At 41.3% G+C, this 13,271-nt stretch overlaps 1 protein-coding gene across 3 annotated transcripts; it reads left to right on the forward strand.

Moving 5' to 3' along the window:
- Positions 1-21: 21 nt before the first annotated feature.
- On the forward strand, positions 22-12,870 carry si:ch211-152p11.4 (regulator of G-protein signaling 8). 3 transcript variants are annotated; one of them, XM_038724874.1, is made up of 6 exons: positions 22-431; positions 1,158-1,782; positions 2,309-2,358; positions 2,496-2,629; positions 8,743-8,909; positions 9,121-11,450. In XM_038724874.1, the coding sequence occupies exons 2-6, from the start codon at positions 1,285-1,287 to the stop codon at positions 9,265-9,267; spliced, it is 996 nt and encodes a 331-aa protein (XP_038580802.1). In that variant the 5' UTR covers positions 22-431; positions 1,158-1,284; the 3' UTR covers positions 9,268-11,450. The 3 variants fall into 3 exon arrangements, with proteins under 3 accessions (XP_038580802.1, XP_038580799.1, XP_038580801.1); XM_038724871.1 differs by lacking the exon at positions 9,121-11,450 and adding an exon at positions 11,473-12,870 and having other exon boundaries at positions 45-431; XM_038724873.1 differs by lacking the exon at positions 9,121-11,450 and adding an exon at positions 11,473-12,870 and having other exon boundaries at positions 45-431; positions 1,241-1,782.
- The last annotated feature ends 401 nt before the right edge of the window (positions 12,871-13,271 follow it).

Here is a 13,271-nt window from a genome sequence, read left to right on the forward strand (position 1 = left end):
TGTGTGTGTGTGTGTGTAGGCTGTAGGCGGCTCTTCTCAAGAAGTCCCGGTCTGACGGACAAGTTGAGGCGGTATGAAGGTGTGGCAGCAGTCATGAGGCGGAGTCCTGTCTGTGCCATTCAACTATCACGGGGGGAAAGTTTATGGAACTTTTCCTGATGTCCATCTTCATTCCGCGAGCTCTTTCGATTAATACTTGTGAGCATATGATAGTGCTGTAGGAGAAGGGAGATCTGAGTCAGTGCGGCTGACCGAGCCGAGAACAAATCTCGAGGCAGCAGTAGCGGCAGCAGGTTGGATTTCTGTGTCCTTGGGGTGCTGAATCGGCTTTGCTGGATCCCGATCCTTCACTTCATGCACATGTTGCTCATGAGTTCTGGAGGACCCTAACGACCTGCATGGAGAACGCTTAATAACTGCTGGGAGAAGAGGTAAACATACACTGACGTTAACTCACCATAGTAGAGCGTTGGCACCTGATGCCTTACTGATCCAGATATGAGACTGTTGTTTTCAGCAAGCAGAGGTCTGGGAGGGCTGGATGTCATGAAATTAATAGACACTTTTATCAAGCACAAAATGGCACTGTGGTGACATTCAGGACTAACAAGCTGACAGTTTGGCTTTCAGTCTGGTGATAACAATGACCATGCCTATTTTGTGATTTTTTTGAAGCCTAATTCCTCCAGGAATAAATAAAAGAAGATGAGAAGTTATAAATTCCTAAGTGTAAATTATGACATACCTAAGAACTGTGGCATTATGAAAAAGTGTTTGTGTGTAAAGAATCCCTGCTAATCAAGATCCAACTGAAGACAATAAATTGTCACAGTGACACTTTTTCTGAATTGACAGTAAAATCTATTTTGCTTTTTGTATGTTGGTGGTACAGCTTGTGAGAACAGAATCCCTATCATTAATGTAATCTACGCTTGCATTAATGATTTAACCTGTGTGTGTGCGTGTGAGTGTGTGTGCATAAATTAGGAGAGGTTAAAGGGCATTTCTAAGCTTTTATAAGTTGGTTCCCAAATGGGCTGCCATTCACTGAGCAGAAACAGTAACGTGGAGCTATTCATTGTCTCTGTGACCCATTTTTCTGGTTGTCTAATTTTATTGTCTCTCACAACCCCCATCCTCTCTGCTTTATTTACCAGGCTGTGCTTCACTGCAGCTCTGATCTTTTCTTAACCACTTTTCCTCATTTCCTGCCTTTTACTTCTTTTTCAATTTTTTGCAGCACTTCCTTTTCCTACCCTTCCCCATCACTTCTAATACAGAAGAATGCGCAGATTCAGCTCTGAGGGATCCCTCCTGGATCTTGACTTCCTCCCATGGAAGAAGGTGGAACTGAAAAACCCAGATTATGAGAAGAACCAGGGTTGTGGCACCTACACACCTCACATAGCAGAAGATAAGCTGGGTGGGATCTTAGCTGTCCCGACTCCCACTATCCAGGAGCCCAGAGCGAGTCCTGGCGAGGTGGGGAAGAAGGAGCTGGCCAAGGAGCACAGCGTCAGCGCAGAGAACCTGAGTGAGCTGGGCAAACTGGAAAAGAGCCACCTTGGAGTGTGTCTCATCAATGAAGGATGCAGGGCCTACAGTGACGGCCAGCTGGCCCCGGCCGCCCAGGGCAGCACGGAGAACGTAGCGAGAGACGACCAGACCCCTCGCTCTCCATCATCATCCTCCTCCCACCACTTCCTCTTCAAATCCCAGCACACCCACCAAAAACCAAGACTGTCATCGGCTAAACTGCACCTCAAGAGTCTGTTTGGGCAGGTGGGACACCTCTCAGTCTACACTGAACAGTAGTGCACATACAAGCAGCCTCCTGAGAGCTCAACACACTGAGATATTTGAACCAGTTTGTAAACAGATAAGCAGCATTTAGAAGAAAACTGAGAAAACACAACTGAATACAGAAACGCACTCTCAAAACACAACCAAATACAGAAGCACGCTCCAGAAGCAGAGATGACAACCAAATACGCACAACAAAACACGCGCTGCCAATACAGTTAACAACATGACGATGCCATGGTTTGCGACTCTTGAAGTTACTGAAGTAAGCTCTCCATCAGTGGTGTTGGAAAATGAATTCAGATGTATGCTTATGTGGGTTATTTTAACATACTATCATTGCATTGTATAGCATTGTTTTCTGATATTGCAGTGCGTTTCTGTACGGGGTTGTGTTTTTTCACCGTCGTTGCTTAAAAGATTTACATTGAAAGTTGCTTATTGGGATTTCAGAGAGTGGAACAGAAGCAAGATCTCCAGTAAACTTTGTTGTATTTTGTTTCAGAGTCCTCATTCCTCAAACTCCAACCTGCTCAACACAGAACCCAACAACAGGTACGAATGCCATTATTATTTAGTTTTGTTGATCGGAAGATATAATTGCATGTAAAATAATCTCTGAATGTCTTCACCACACTTAAGACAGTTCATGTTCTGTCCTATAACAAAATGAAATCCATTTGATCCTGAAGTGCTACACACAGGAGGTCTCGCCTGCTCTTCATGCGTCAGTGGAGTCAGGTGGGCCACAGTAAGAAGAGGAAGATCAGTCGAGAAGAGCTGGAAAAGTGGGCTGAGTCCCTGAACGCCCTGCTGGCCAGCCAAAGTGAGTCCTGCTTAGATCTGAGATTGGTTTTATTCAGCCAAAGACCTCTTGGAGGCAGAAGCACTTTATTGATTGATTTAAAGCATGTGTTTGAGAAGTTAAACAAATTCCCCACTTTATGTTTTTGAGTTTTAAGTTGATTTGGGTGAATGGGTGGCAACTATGTTAACTTGTGAACCTAGATGACTTCTGAACTGCACTTTTGCCCTGTTAGAAATAAGGAATGATGTTGGCAATGTTAGCTGATAAGTCTCTCTATCAGTCCGTCATATGGCTAGGTCCACGGGGGGGGGGGGCTCAAAAATTGCTACATTGCTTTGGCAATTTCAACTGATGTAATCTTCAACAAGCATAGGCCCATGAGGATTGGTGGAGTCCCCGGAGCCTAGATGTACAGGTTTTGTGGAGTAAAACCAGCATAGAAGATAAGATAAAACCTCTCACTTGAATCTGCCAGATCATCCAGAAAGATCATTGGCCAGATGTGGTGGCGTCACACGGATTTCCACAGTGTGTGAAATGATTAGTAGCCTGAAGGAAATTCCCAAGTCAGAGGAAAAAGATCTACTGGATGTGGTCCATAGGATGAATGCTTATATTTTCGGTGACCCCCAGACCTTTCTTCTAGCACCACCATCAGGCCAAATCCTTACACTTCATGTCTGCATAGCTATAATGGTGTACATGTACCTTACCCATAGTACAGTATACCCAATGTTGTATGAACAGAAATGCATGTACTGTCACTTGTCTGTTGGGCCTGGTCAGAACAGCACAAAACTTAATTCAGCTCAGGTGGAACAACTCAGCTGATGTCATTTTCAGTTTTGGAATCTTAGGGTCTCCGTTCTCTCAGATGTCAGCACAATTGGGACGGCTTGCTGTTGGTCCACAGCTCCATTCATACATTTACTCTGCCTCCATTGAATGTATCTATTTTGATGTCAAAATATTGCTATTGTAGTGCAAGCAGGCTCTATATCTGCTGGCAGAGCTTTAGCCTTTTACTTTGTTCTAGGAGCTCTAGGTTTCATGATATTAAATGGACGGTGCAGAGTTTTTGACCACTGATGGTGCTGTAGAGTAATGTTTGGAAGAGTGGTTGATAGTCCCTGTTCTACCAGTGAGCACATGAGCATACGGAGTGAGGAAGTCCAAGCGTGGGAACAACTGGTGAAAATATGACATAAAAGATAGCAATGTTCCAAGTAAACGGGAGAAGAAACAATTCAGACTTTGCAAATGATATAAGTTATTTGAGTTGATGTGAATCAGGATGCGTTCAGCATGTTTGTACAAGCTCTTTAAGATACACATGGTGCTTTATAGCAATGAAAACTCCACAGGGCACCATTGAACTCATGTCAGATGATCGCTTCTTCTTTTACACCTGAACTCTACACCCTGACATTTAACTCACCGACCACTTCTGCCATGGGGCAATGTTTGTGCAACTAAAAGTCAGATCTGTCTCAAATTCCCCTAGCTTTTATCTGAACTCGCGTGTTGCTGCAGTGATGTTGACATCTGAGCCAACGTCATTGGTTACTGTGTGCTGTGCAATAAAGCTGAAAGAGCAGCACTTCCCCTGACCCTGCTGCTTCTATGAATAGAACAGACCGTAAACTCCAAGACTCTTATAAATCACTGCTGTAACAGAGTTTGCCTCTCCAGCCAGAGGATGTTTGACCATTCTGACATTAACAAGGATTATGGTTGCAACATTGCTTGATTAGCAAACCTGCACGTCTGCACAGGTAGATTCCTTAATCACGTCTTTGTTTCCTGATAATGAATTTTCTCTTTGTGTATACCTGTATTCTCCAGTATCTAATGACATGCTCACATTGTCACGCGTATCTTCAAAACCAGGGCAGGCACTGATTGAATCCTCTGATAACACAGACAATAATGCAGCATATTTTCAGAGATCAATCTTCAGAGATGGCAGTGGCCCTGTTCACACCGGCATTAACATGCATGTGCCACATTGAAGGGCCGCCTGCTCAACTGACGTCCTCTCAGAAATGATTCTCGTGGGTGGAGTACACATGAAACACGCTATGCTTTAAAGCTAAGTGGTCCTTGAGATCCATGTGGAGACGCATTCTAATGCCAGGTATGAATTGGCGTACTTGGAGTTGTCTACTTGTGATTGGATCACAAAATACTCAATGCTGCGCCGGTTCTCGTCAAGGTATATTAACAGCCACTGTAGTCTATTTGGTGACTAATTTTAGCAGAGAAACAAAGAGAAAGTATCTAGTATTCCAGTACTTTAGAAGACTTTTCCAATCTACCCGGCAACCACTGGGTTTCATCCATTTCATATCAGTATGAAAAACAACTTGCTGAGACCTTAGACTTGATCAGCATCATTTTCATGTCAATGTCAGTTTATCAGTCATGATGAGTAGTACTTAGTCTGAGAGAATGACTCATGAGAACCATCCTAGGTAGAGGTCTTCAGTGGTGCACTCCTTCAGCCCTTCCTCGAAGTGCTACTCTGATAAACTGGCCTGGCTACAGCATTGGCCAGTATAGTTTTTCTGCTTGAGACCACTTATCAGTGTAATTCCATGATTATGGAGAGCGATTATCCAAGCATGAAGAGAAACACACACAAGCAGCTTGTATTAGCGGGTCTCCACCCTGCATCCCAAGGACAGAGAATCACTTCATCAGGATACACAAATTCAATAACAAGATAAAATTAAGCCAAAAGCCAAATTATTAGGTACAGTTGAAACTTTTCCGTGACTGATCACTATAATTGGATGGTTATTTTAATTTTAACTGAATTTTATTCTTTTTCTTTCTTTCTCATGCAGGTTACCATCTAACTGACGTGTGTGTGTTTGTGTGTGTGTGTGTGTGTGTGTGTGTGTGTGTTTGTGTATATATGTATATAGAAAGCTATTACTGTACAAATTGCACTGCACTGTGTATAATTCAAATACAGTACTATATATAAAATACTTGCTGTAGTTCAACTTATAATCAGGCTATAGCCTAAAACAGTATTGTGCTGTTGACAGATACAGTAACGTCAGTACTGCTAACAGCCTGCACAGCGCAACTGGTTTCACTGCATTGCTCCATTCATTTTTAACCCCCTGAAAATGAACTGCAGGCTATCAACCAAAACAAACATATTAATGAAATATTCCAATTTTTTTCCATACGTTGTCATGCAAGCCTCAAAGTGAACGCTGTAAGCAGACTGCTTGATTACTGGAGGCAAATGATTTAAACAGCATTTGTATAGGAATGATTATGTCCCAAGCTTTTTGATCCAAATTCACGGTTTCCACTGTAACACCTAACTCATTTACTTCTACAGGGTCAGGTAAGTTATCCACTTGTAACTGGGGAAGGCTGTGCAGATACAGTCCTGACTGGAAAACCAAATACAAAGAACAAAAAAAGAAAAACCATAAGCTGCGCCAAATCCCACATGTAATGTTATAATGTGAGCTTGTCCTCCTTTCATTGACTTAATGTGTAATAAGCTGGGCAATGTGTCATCTATACACACTGCTGTGATTTAGTTCTGGCTAAAATGCAGTTCACAATGATGCATCTAATTACAGTGGAAGCAAATTAGTAATGTTCTCTTGCAATATTAATCCAGTCTGAATGGGTCTTTTGACCACAATAAAAATATAAATGATGTTCGAGTCTCTACAAGTTGATTTTCAGACTGCATAGAAATGAATGGAAGCAAATGGCCACCTGGAAGGCAGAAAAACACGTTCAGTAATCCAAAGCACTGTGTTTGGACACGGGTAATCAGTTTACATGATTGGTAGTAAATGGGCTAACTGTTACACTGACATGGTCCTCTAGGTAATAGGGATGGGTATTGAATCACGAGGTTACAGCCATGCTAGTGGCTCTGCGAGACTATACTTACTTCAGCAATGCATTCATATAAGCTCGAACAGAACAAGTTTGTATGACATGTTGTCTAACCTTTTTGTAAACCAGAGGTTTCACTCTGAGAGGTGGAGTGAAAAACTGACCATCCAGTTGCAGTAGTTGTTAAGTAGCAAAGAAAGAGTCATCCTACCAGTAAAAAAAGGCACAGTGACTGTCCATGAAGAATGACGCCACGTGCAGTTCGCTATTTATGCAGCTTTGCATTGAAAAACAGATGGGCAAGTACAAACATAAAATTTCCAGAAAAGTTGGGATATTTTCCAAAATGCAAAAAAACCCAATAATCTCTGATTTGTTATTTCACATGAACCTTTTATTTAACCAGAGTAATTGTATTTTGTTAATATAAACAAAGGTTGTTCTTCTGTTACATCACCTTTCCTTTCAGTAACACTTTCTAATTGTTTGGGAACTGAAGATATTAATTGTGCCACGCTATTGTTGCCCGTGCAGAATGACATTGTCCTGCTTATTTAAGCATGGATTTCCCGGGAAGAGATGACACCTTGATGGCAACATATATGTCTCAAATCACCCAAAATATGCCTTTCTGTCAATGGTACCTTCACACACATTGAAATGACACTCAAGTGCTCAAAAGTGACGCACTGAACAGTGGTTCCGACCTTGCCCTTTACGCACTGAGATGTCTCCAAATTCCCTGAAACTTTTCACAATATTATGAACTGCTGGTTTTGAAAGGCTGAAATTCTCTGCAATCCTGCGTTGAGAAACGTTCCCTTTGAACTGACAACTGACATGTTGTACCATTTTCTCACGAATGTTAGCACAAAGGGGTGAGCCCTGGCCCATCTTTACTTGCAAAGACTGAGCCTTTGGTGGCTACTTTTATATCCAATCATGACACCTCACTGTTACCAGTTAGCCTGCTTATTGTGGAGTCTTCCCAACAGGTGTTACTTGAATATTCTGTGCACTCTTCAATCTTATTTTAACTCTGTCCCAACTTTTGTTGAGTGTGTTGCAAGCATGACATTCTAACTTTGTCATGCCTGCAACAGTTAACATCTATCAATTAAAGTAATAGTTTAATAAACTAAAATAACGCCACTGTTTCTCTTGATCCTGTTAATATTAGCGTTCATTACGTGCCACATGCCTTTGGTGTGGTAGACCTGGGATCGATTCCCCACTGTGACGTCCACCATTGTGTCCCTGAGCAAGACACTTAACCCCTAGTTGCTCCAGAGGCGTGCGACCTCTGACATGTATAGCAATTTTAAGTCGCTTTAACTTTCCACGCTGGATACAAAATGGGTCTGTTATGTTTACAAAATACAATTACGCTGGTCAGTAAAACTATTGAAGATCTGTTCTTCACAGGTTCACATGAATGAACAAATCACTCATTTTGTTTTTATTGCATTTTGTAAAATATCCCAAGTTTTCTGGAAATGGGGTTTGTAGTTTGGATCAGATACAGTTTGATCTTAAATATGTACCTTTCTTTATAGTTTAATGAGTCAAAAATTTCTGTTTTTCAAATGAAGTAGCTCAATTCTTCTTGGCTGTTGTCGGAAATCAAATATTTGTTGTATTAAATGGACATGTGAGATGTTTCTAACATTTTAGTGATATTGTAAAAAACTTCTATCATCATCATTACAGGGGTGTACTCAAGTTTGTTATACGCTGTAGGTTGTAAGGATTAACCTGACAAATCCATACAATTTCACAGCTGACATTGACTTTCATTTTGGTTTTTATGAAATCGCAAATAACTGCCAACAAATTCCATGTGCGGACCCAAACCAACAACGTGTTAGTGCGTCTCTCAATACTTTCTGACTTCCCTTCTCTGTCTTACTGCTCATGCCATTTGTTTTGGTGTACACAGACTAACCTCAGCACTCTGTGTGACTTGGCCTCCTTATCAGTGTCATGCTAATGTGGAGCGCCGTCCTCTGCAGCTGGTATCTGTGACAGTGACATGTTGTACATGTGGTGTCAGCACCTTGAAGCCTCCCTCTGTACTGCAGTCATTCATGTTTTCTACCTTGCTGCTGGCAATACTTGGGTGTTTCTCGTGTGCTTATTAGGCCGGAGGGATTGTTTTCAGTGTTCAGTGTGTGGGTGTGCTGCTTTTGGAACATGTGTAATGTGAGTTTCCATGGTGAGGTAAGCCCCACTTATCTTCCTCCTCCTCTCAGCTGGAGTTTCTGTGTTTGGAGCATTCTTGCGCTCTGAGTTCAGCGAGGAGAATCTTCAGTTCTATCTGGCCTGCGAGCAGTACAGACACTCGTCCAACAACTTCAGCCTGCAGAGGAGGGCCAAGGACATCTGTGCCACCTATATCCAACCAGGTGCCCCCCGCGAGGTACACGCCTGTTTTTATATTCAATCTAGCTGCACTAAAAGCTAATCTATGCAACCTTTGTTCATGAAACAGGGGGTGTAATTCAAGTCCATCCAAATGCCCACACATTTCCTTCTTCACCTCAGTGTACTTTCAGTTGTTTTATTACAGAAAGAATGTGTCTCCCTACAAACAATGTGATGTGTGTTTTGCACGCTGCTTGTGTTTTCAGAAATGTGTGTGGGATGTTCCAGTTTATTGTCACAGCGTTCCATCAGTAGCTGCCTTTATGCAAAGCCTTTCTTCCACTAACAGCAAGATGTCAAGCAGAATAAAAATATTTTGTGCAAACACCTCAATTAATGTTAATGTTAAATAAAACCTATATTTAAGCAGGAGAGTTTTGTTTGGATTAAAAATCTTTTTCCAGTGTCTTGGCCAAGAGAGGCAGCGAAAACTAACAACATGTAATGGATAACACAAAAGTATGATCAATAAGATCTGTAGCAGATAATTAGATTTCAATGGTTTTAAGCAACTTGCTTAACAGCTGTGGCCACACCTGACAATTGCAGGATAATGGTACACTGAATTTCCAAGACTTCTTGAGTTGCTTTAAAGCCCCTGGAAAAAAAATCTCAAGTATTTAATTTGATTGATTTGATTGACAGTGACCAAACAACCCCCCAACTGTCTTCAGATTCTGATTTAAATGTTGCTAAATTCTGGTGATTGCTATGTGACATCACCAGATTTCCAGTTGAGCCCCTGTGAGGATCATGTAGGATCCCAGTGCTAATAGAGCGCTCACTTCTGCTTCCGGCCCATGGGACCTTATTTCGGAAAAAATATGTACGGTACTTAAACAACAACTTATTTTTTGATCCTGTTTGAACTGTGCCCTGAATTACACATATGGTGTTGGTCATTTTAAAAGATAATTTTGTAACAACTCTCAGTCCTTTTATCACATCATCTACACACGGAAGTTCTATGACGTTGGCTTCAGTAACATTAGTTTCAGTCATTGAGAGAAAAAGTTACGACCCCACAAACGCGACTTTTGGGTTTGGGGTTCTTCCTAATTATGTATTTTCACAGTCTTATACCTCAACAGTATTACATCAAACTGTGACTTTCTTGACTTTTGAACGTACATTTTAAATTGACTATCATTTGTGTAATTCAGAGCACAATTCAAAGGGGATCAGAAACTAGCTGTCTCTTGCCATTTTTTGCTGAAGTAAGGTCACATGATGATCCACCGGAAGGGGAGGGACTTAGGCTCTCTATAGTAAAAGGCTGATGGAGAAAATAAATAAGGTTTTAGGGCCTTAAAGAAGTCATTGAACGGTTCTAAACATTAGAAACATTATGTAACAGTAGCACAAAGGCAGCAAACTGACTCAGTAAGGTCTGTCTGGAATACCTAAGTTTGCGAACATTAGCCATCATAAATAACTGGTCACACCAGACCAAGGCTGTAGCAGCAGAACCCGAGTGTCCTGAAGTGAGCACAGGTGTGTTTTTATTTATGAGGGTAAATTGTAATAGCTTTCATTACAATTTATGACTCTATGTGCTTTGTTCTCCTTTTGTTCATGTCATAGGCCCACATCCTCAGTTTGATAACCAGCCCCCGCTTCTTTAGCGATGAGTTTGACCTCACATTCTTATCAATCTTATTAGTTTTCCTCTTTCACCATTAAAGTATTTGGATCTCAGAAACTAAACATGGTAGATGCCCCTAGCATCTTTAGCAAGCTTTGTGCTTCTCTCAACCAGTAAGTAGGGAAAGTCTGGGCATTATCTTATCTACATCATATTTGTTACTTCCTATGTTATGTGAAATGACATTTTATATTTCTAAAAGTAAGTAATTGATAAAAACTCAGCACAAGTATGTACACATGTATTCTTCAATTCCAACCAAATCTGATGGAGGACAAACCTACCCCATCAAGTTTTCTCCTTAATCCATCTTTTCTTCACTGTTTGTCCGGTCTTCACCTGATCTGACCCATTTGGACTTACCCAAATGAAACATTTCTGGTAGATTTGAGAGTTCCCCAACCACCCTGAAGAAATGCATTGCCATATTGTATTCTTTTGCCTTTTTCTTTCTCACAAAAACATTTCACTTCAATTCTAAAATGGTATCTATATGTAACTGCACGGAGTGTTCGGAGACTCTGGACTTCATTAAGTCATTTATTTATTATTTTAATTAAACTTGAGCAACATTAAAGGATAACTCTCTTTCATTACAGCTTGGTTCTTGTTTTTACGGAGTCGCCCACCAAATGCAGTATAAAATATGCAATACTGTATCATAATACCACTCAGCCTTCTTCTACCAATCAGAAGGAATACAAAAACATTACGTGACAATGCAAAATTGATTAGGAGGTAAGACAAAGTAGTTGCAAAAAAAACAGGGGAGCCTCAGGGGTCTGTATGTTTTCATTCACAGACAGGTTGGAAACAAGTGAACAGTTAAGATGATGGCTAAAGCTACAAACGCAGTGGTTAAGGTGTAATACACAGGAACTGATCTTAAAGTGAGTGTGTTGTTTTATCACAGGTGAACCTGGACAGCAAGACCAGGGACCTGACGGTCCAGCTCCTGCAGGCCCCGTCTCACACCTCTCTGTCCCATGCACAGAAACGCATCTACTCGCTCCTGGACACAGACTGTTATCCCCGCTTCCTCCAGTCCAGCGTCTACCTCTCCTTACTCCAGGATGCTGACTAGAAGCATGTGTTGCTGCTGCACCTGGACTCTGGAGGAGCAACAGTGGCTCGATGCTTTCCAGGACTTCCTAAACATTGTAGACCACAGAGCTAAAAAGATAAAGCTACTGTGAATGAAATTTGTGTAAAAATATATGTATGGAGCAAATGTTGATGTCCATTGACAGTCTGTGTGTAGGAATGTAAATCACTTATATTAAGAGTTAAACCTTTGGGAAATACACTTTGCGTTCTTTCAGTGAGTTGTTCAGATTAGTTTCAATATCTGTCATGTTATCTCATGTTATCCCTGCTTCCAGTCTTTATGCTAAGCTGAGCACATCCCAACTCCAGCTCTGTACTTACCAAACAGTCATGACACTGATATTGATCCTTTCATCCAACCTTTGAAAAGGCAAATAAGGTAATTTCCCAAAATGTTAAATTATTCCTGTATGTGCCTTCCCGATGGCTTTGCGCTGCAGCAGTAGCTACAGCTGGCCCAGCCGAGGCAGTTTTCTTTCCATCACTTTACATGGTACGTGAAACTATGTGGCTCTTGTTTTAATCATTAAACATCGTCCCTGTAAGCAGCTAATGTCCCATGGTCCAATAAGCTCAGACCGAGTTTCCTCTGCTGACAGAAAGGAAAAACAGGTTCAGCAAGAATGAGCTCTTTAAAAAGGTCAAAGTACTGTGTGAGGTAGAAGGTGGCAAACGGGTAAAATGACAGTCTGCCTTAATACTCTTCACACAAAGACCAACTGTATGCAGACAATAGCCTCAGCAAACACTTAGTAATTGAAATAGGTTGTTCATAATGAGTATACTGAGTAGCATTTCCTTGAATGTTGGCCCTTTTAAAAAATAAAAACACCCTCAGATACAGTAATGAATGTGTGTTCGGTTTGACAGTTGAGAAATACAATGCTGTTTTTCTATCTGATGCGTCTGTTGGTTCTTCAGTGGTCATGCAGAGATGGAGATCAGCATCAGCAGTAACTTTGGAGCTGCGTGTGTGTGTGTGTGTGTGTGGCTGTGTTGTCTGCTGTTGTTTCCTGGCTTGAACCAGTCCACTCATCTAAACTGACCATGTTTAGCTCTTATTGAATGGATAGTGTGTGCTGGTGTGGTTGATCATTCCTTTGTATTTTGTCAGACAAATGTATTCTGCACTATCCTCAATACATTGAAATGTGGTGGGTTGCAGCAACTGATTTTAAAGTATATAAAAGCTACATTTCCTTCACTCATTCGTCTGTTTTCTGACACTTATCTGAATTAATGTTGCAGCAGACCAAGCAAAGTAACACTGACACTCTGTTCCCAAGCTACTTCCTTCAGCTTCTTCTGGGGGACCCTAATGTTTTTCCAGACCAGGTAGTAATATTAATATTCATAATAATTAATTATTATCATTATGTATGTGCCAAAGTTCAATGGGAATAGTTTCCACAGATGACGTCACTTAACCTAAGTATGGAACGCAGATTTCATAAGCAGCTCAAAAACAAACTACTATTGGCATTAGTTTAGCCAGCCCTACCCACACACAGCTAATGCAGAGGACAGCTGCTGAAACCTGGAAGACTGACATGTATTCATACAGGTGAGGATGTTTTTCCGTTAGTCGCTGCCTCCTGTAGCAAG

This window comes from Micropterus salmoides, unplaced genomic scaffold (assembly GCF_014851395.1).
Source record: "Micropterus salmoides isolate LMB-PRFRI ecotype aquatic unplaced genomic scaffold, ASM1485139v1 Ms_hic_scaffold_17, whole genome shotgun sequence".
Taxonomy (NCBI): Eukaryota; Metazoa; Chordata; class Actinopteri; order Centrarchiformes; family Centrarchidae; genus Micropterus; species Micropterus salmoides.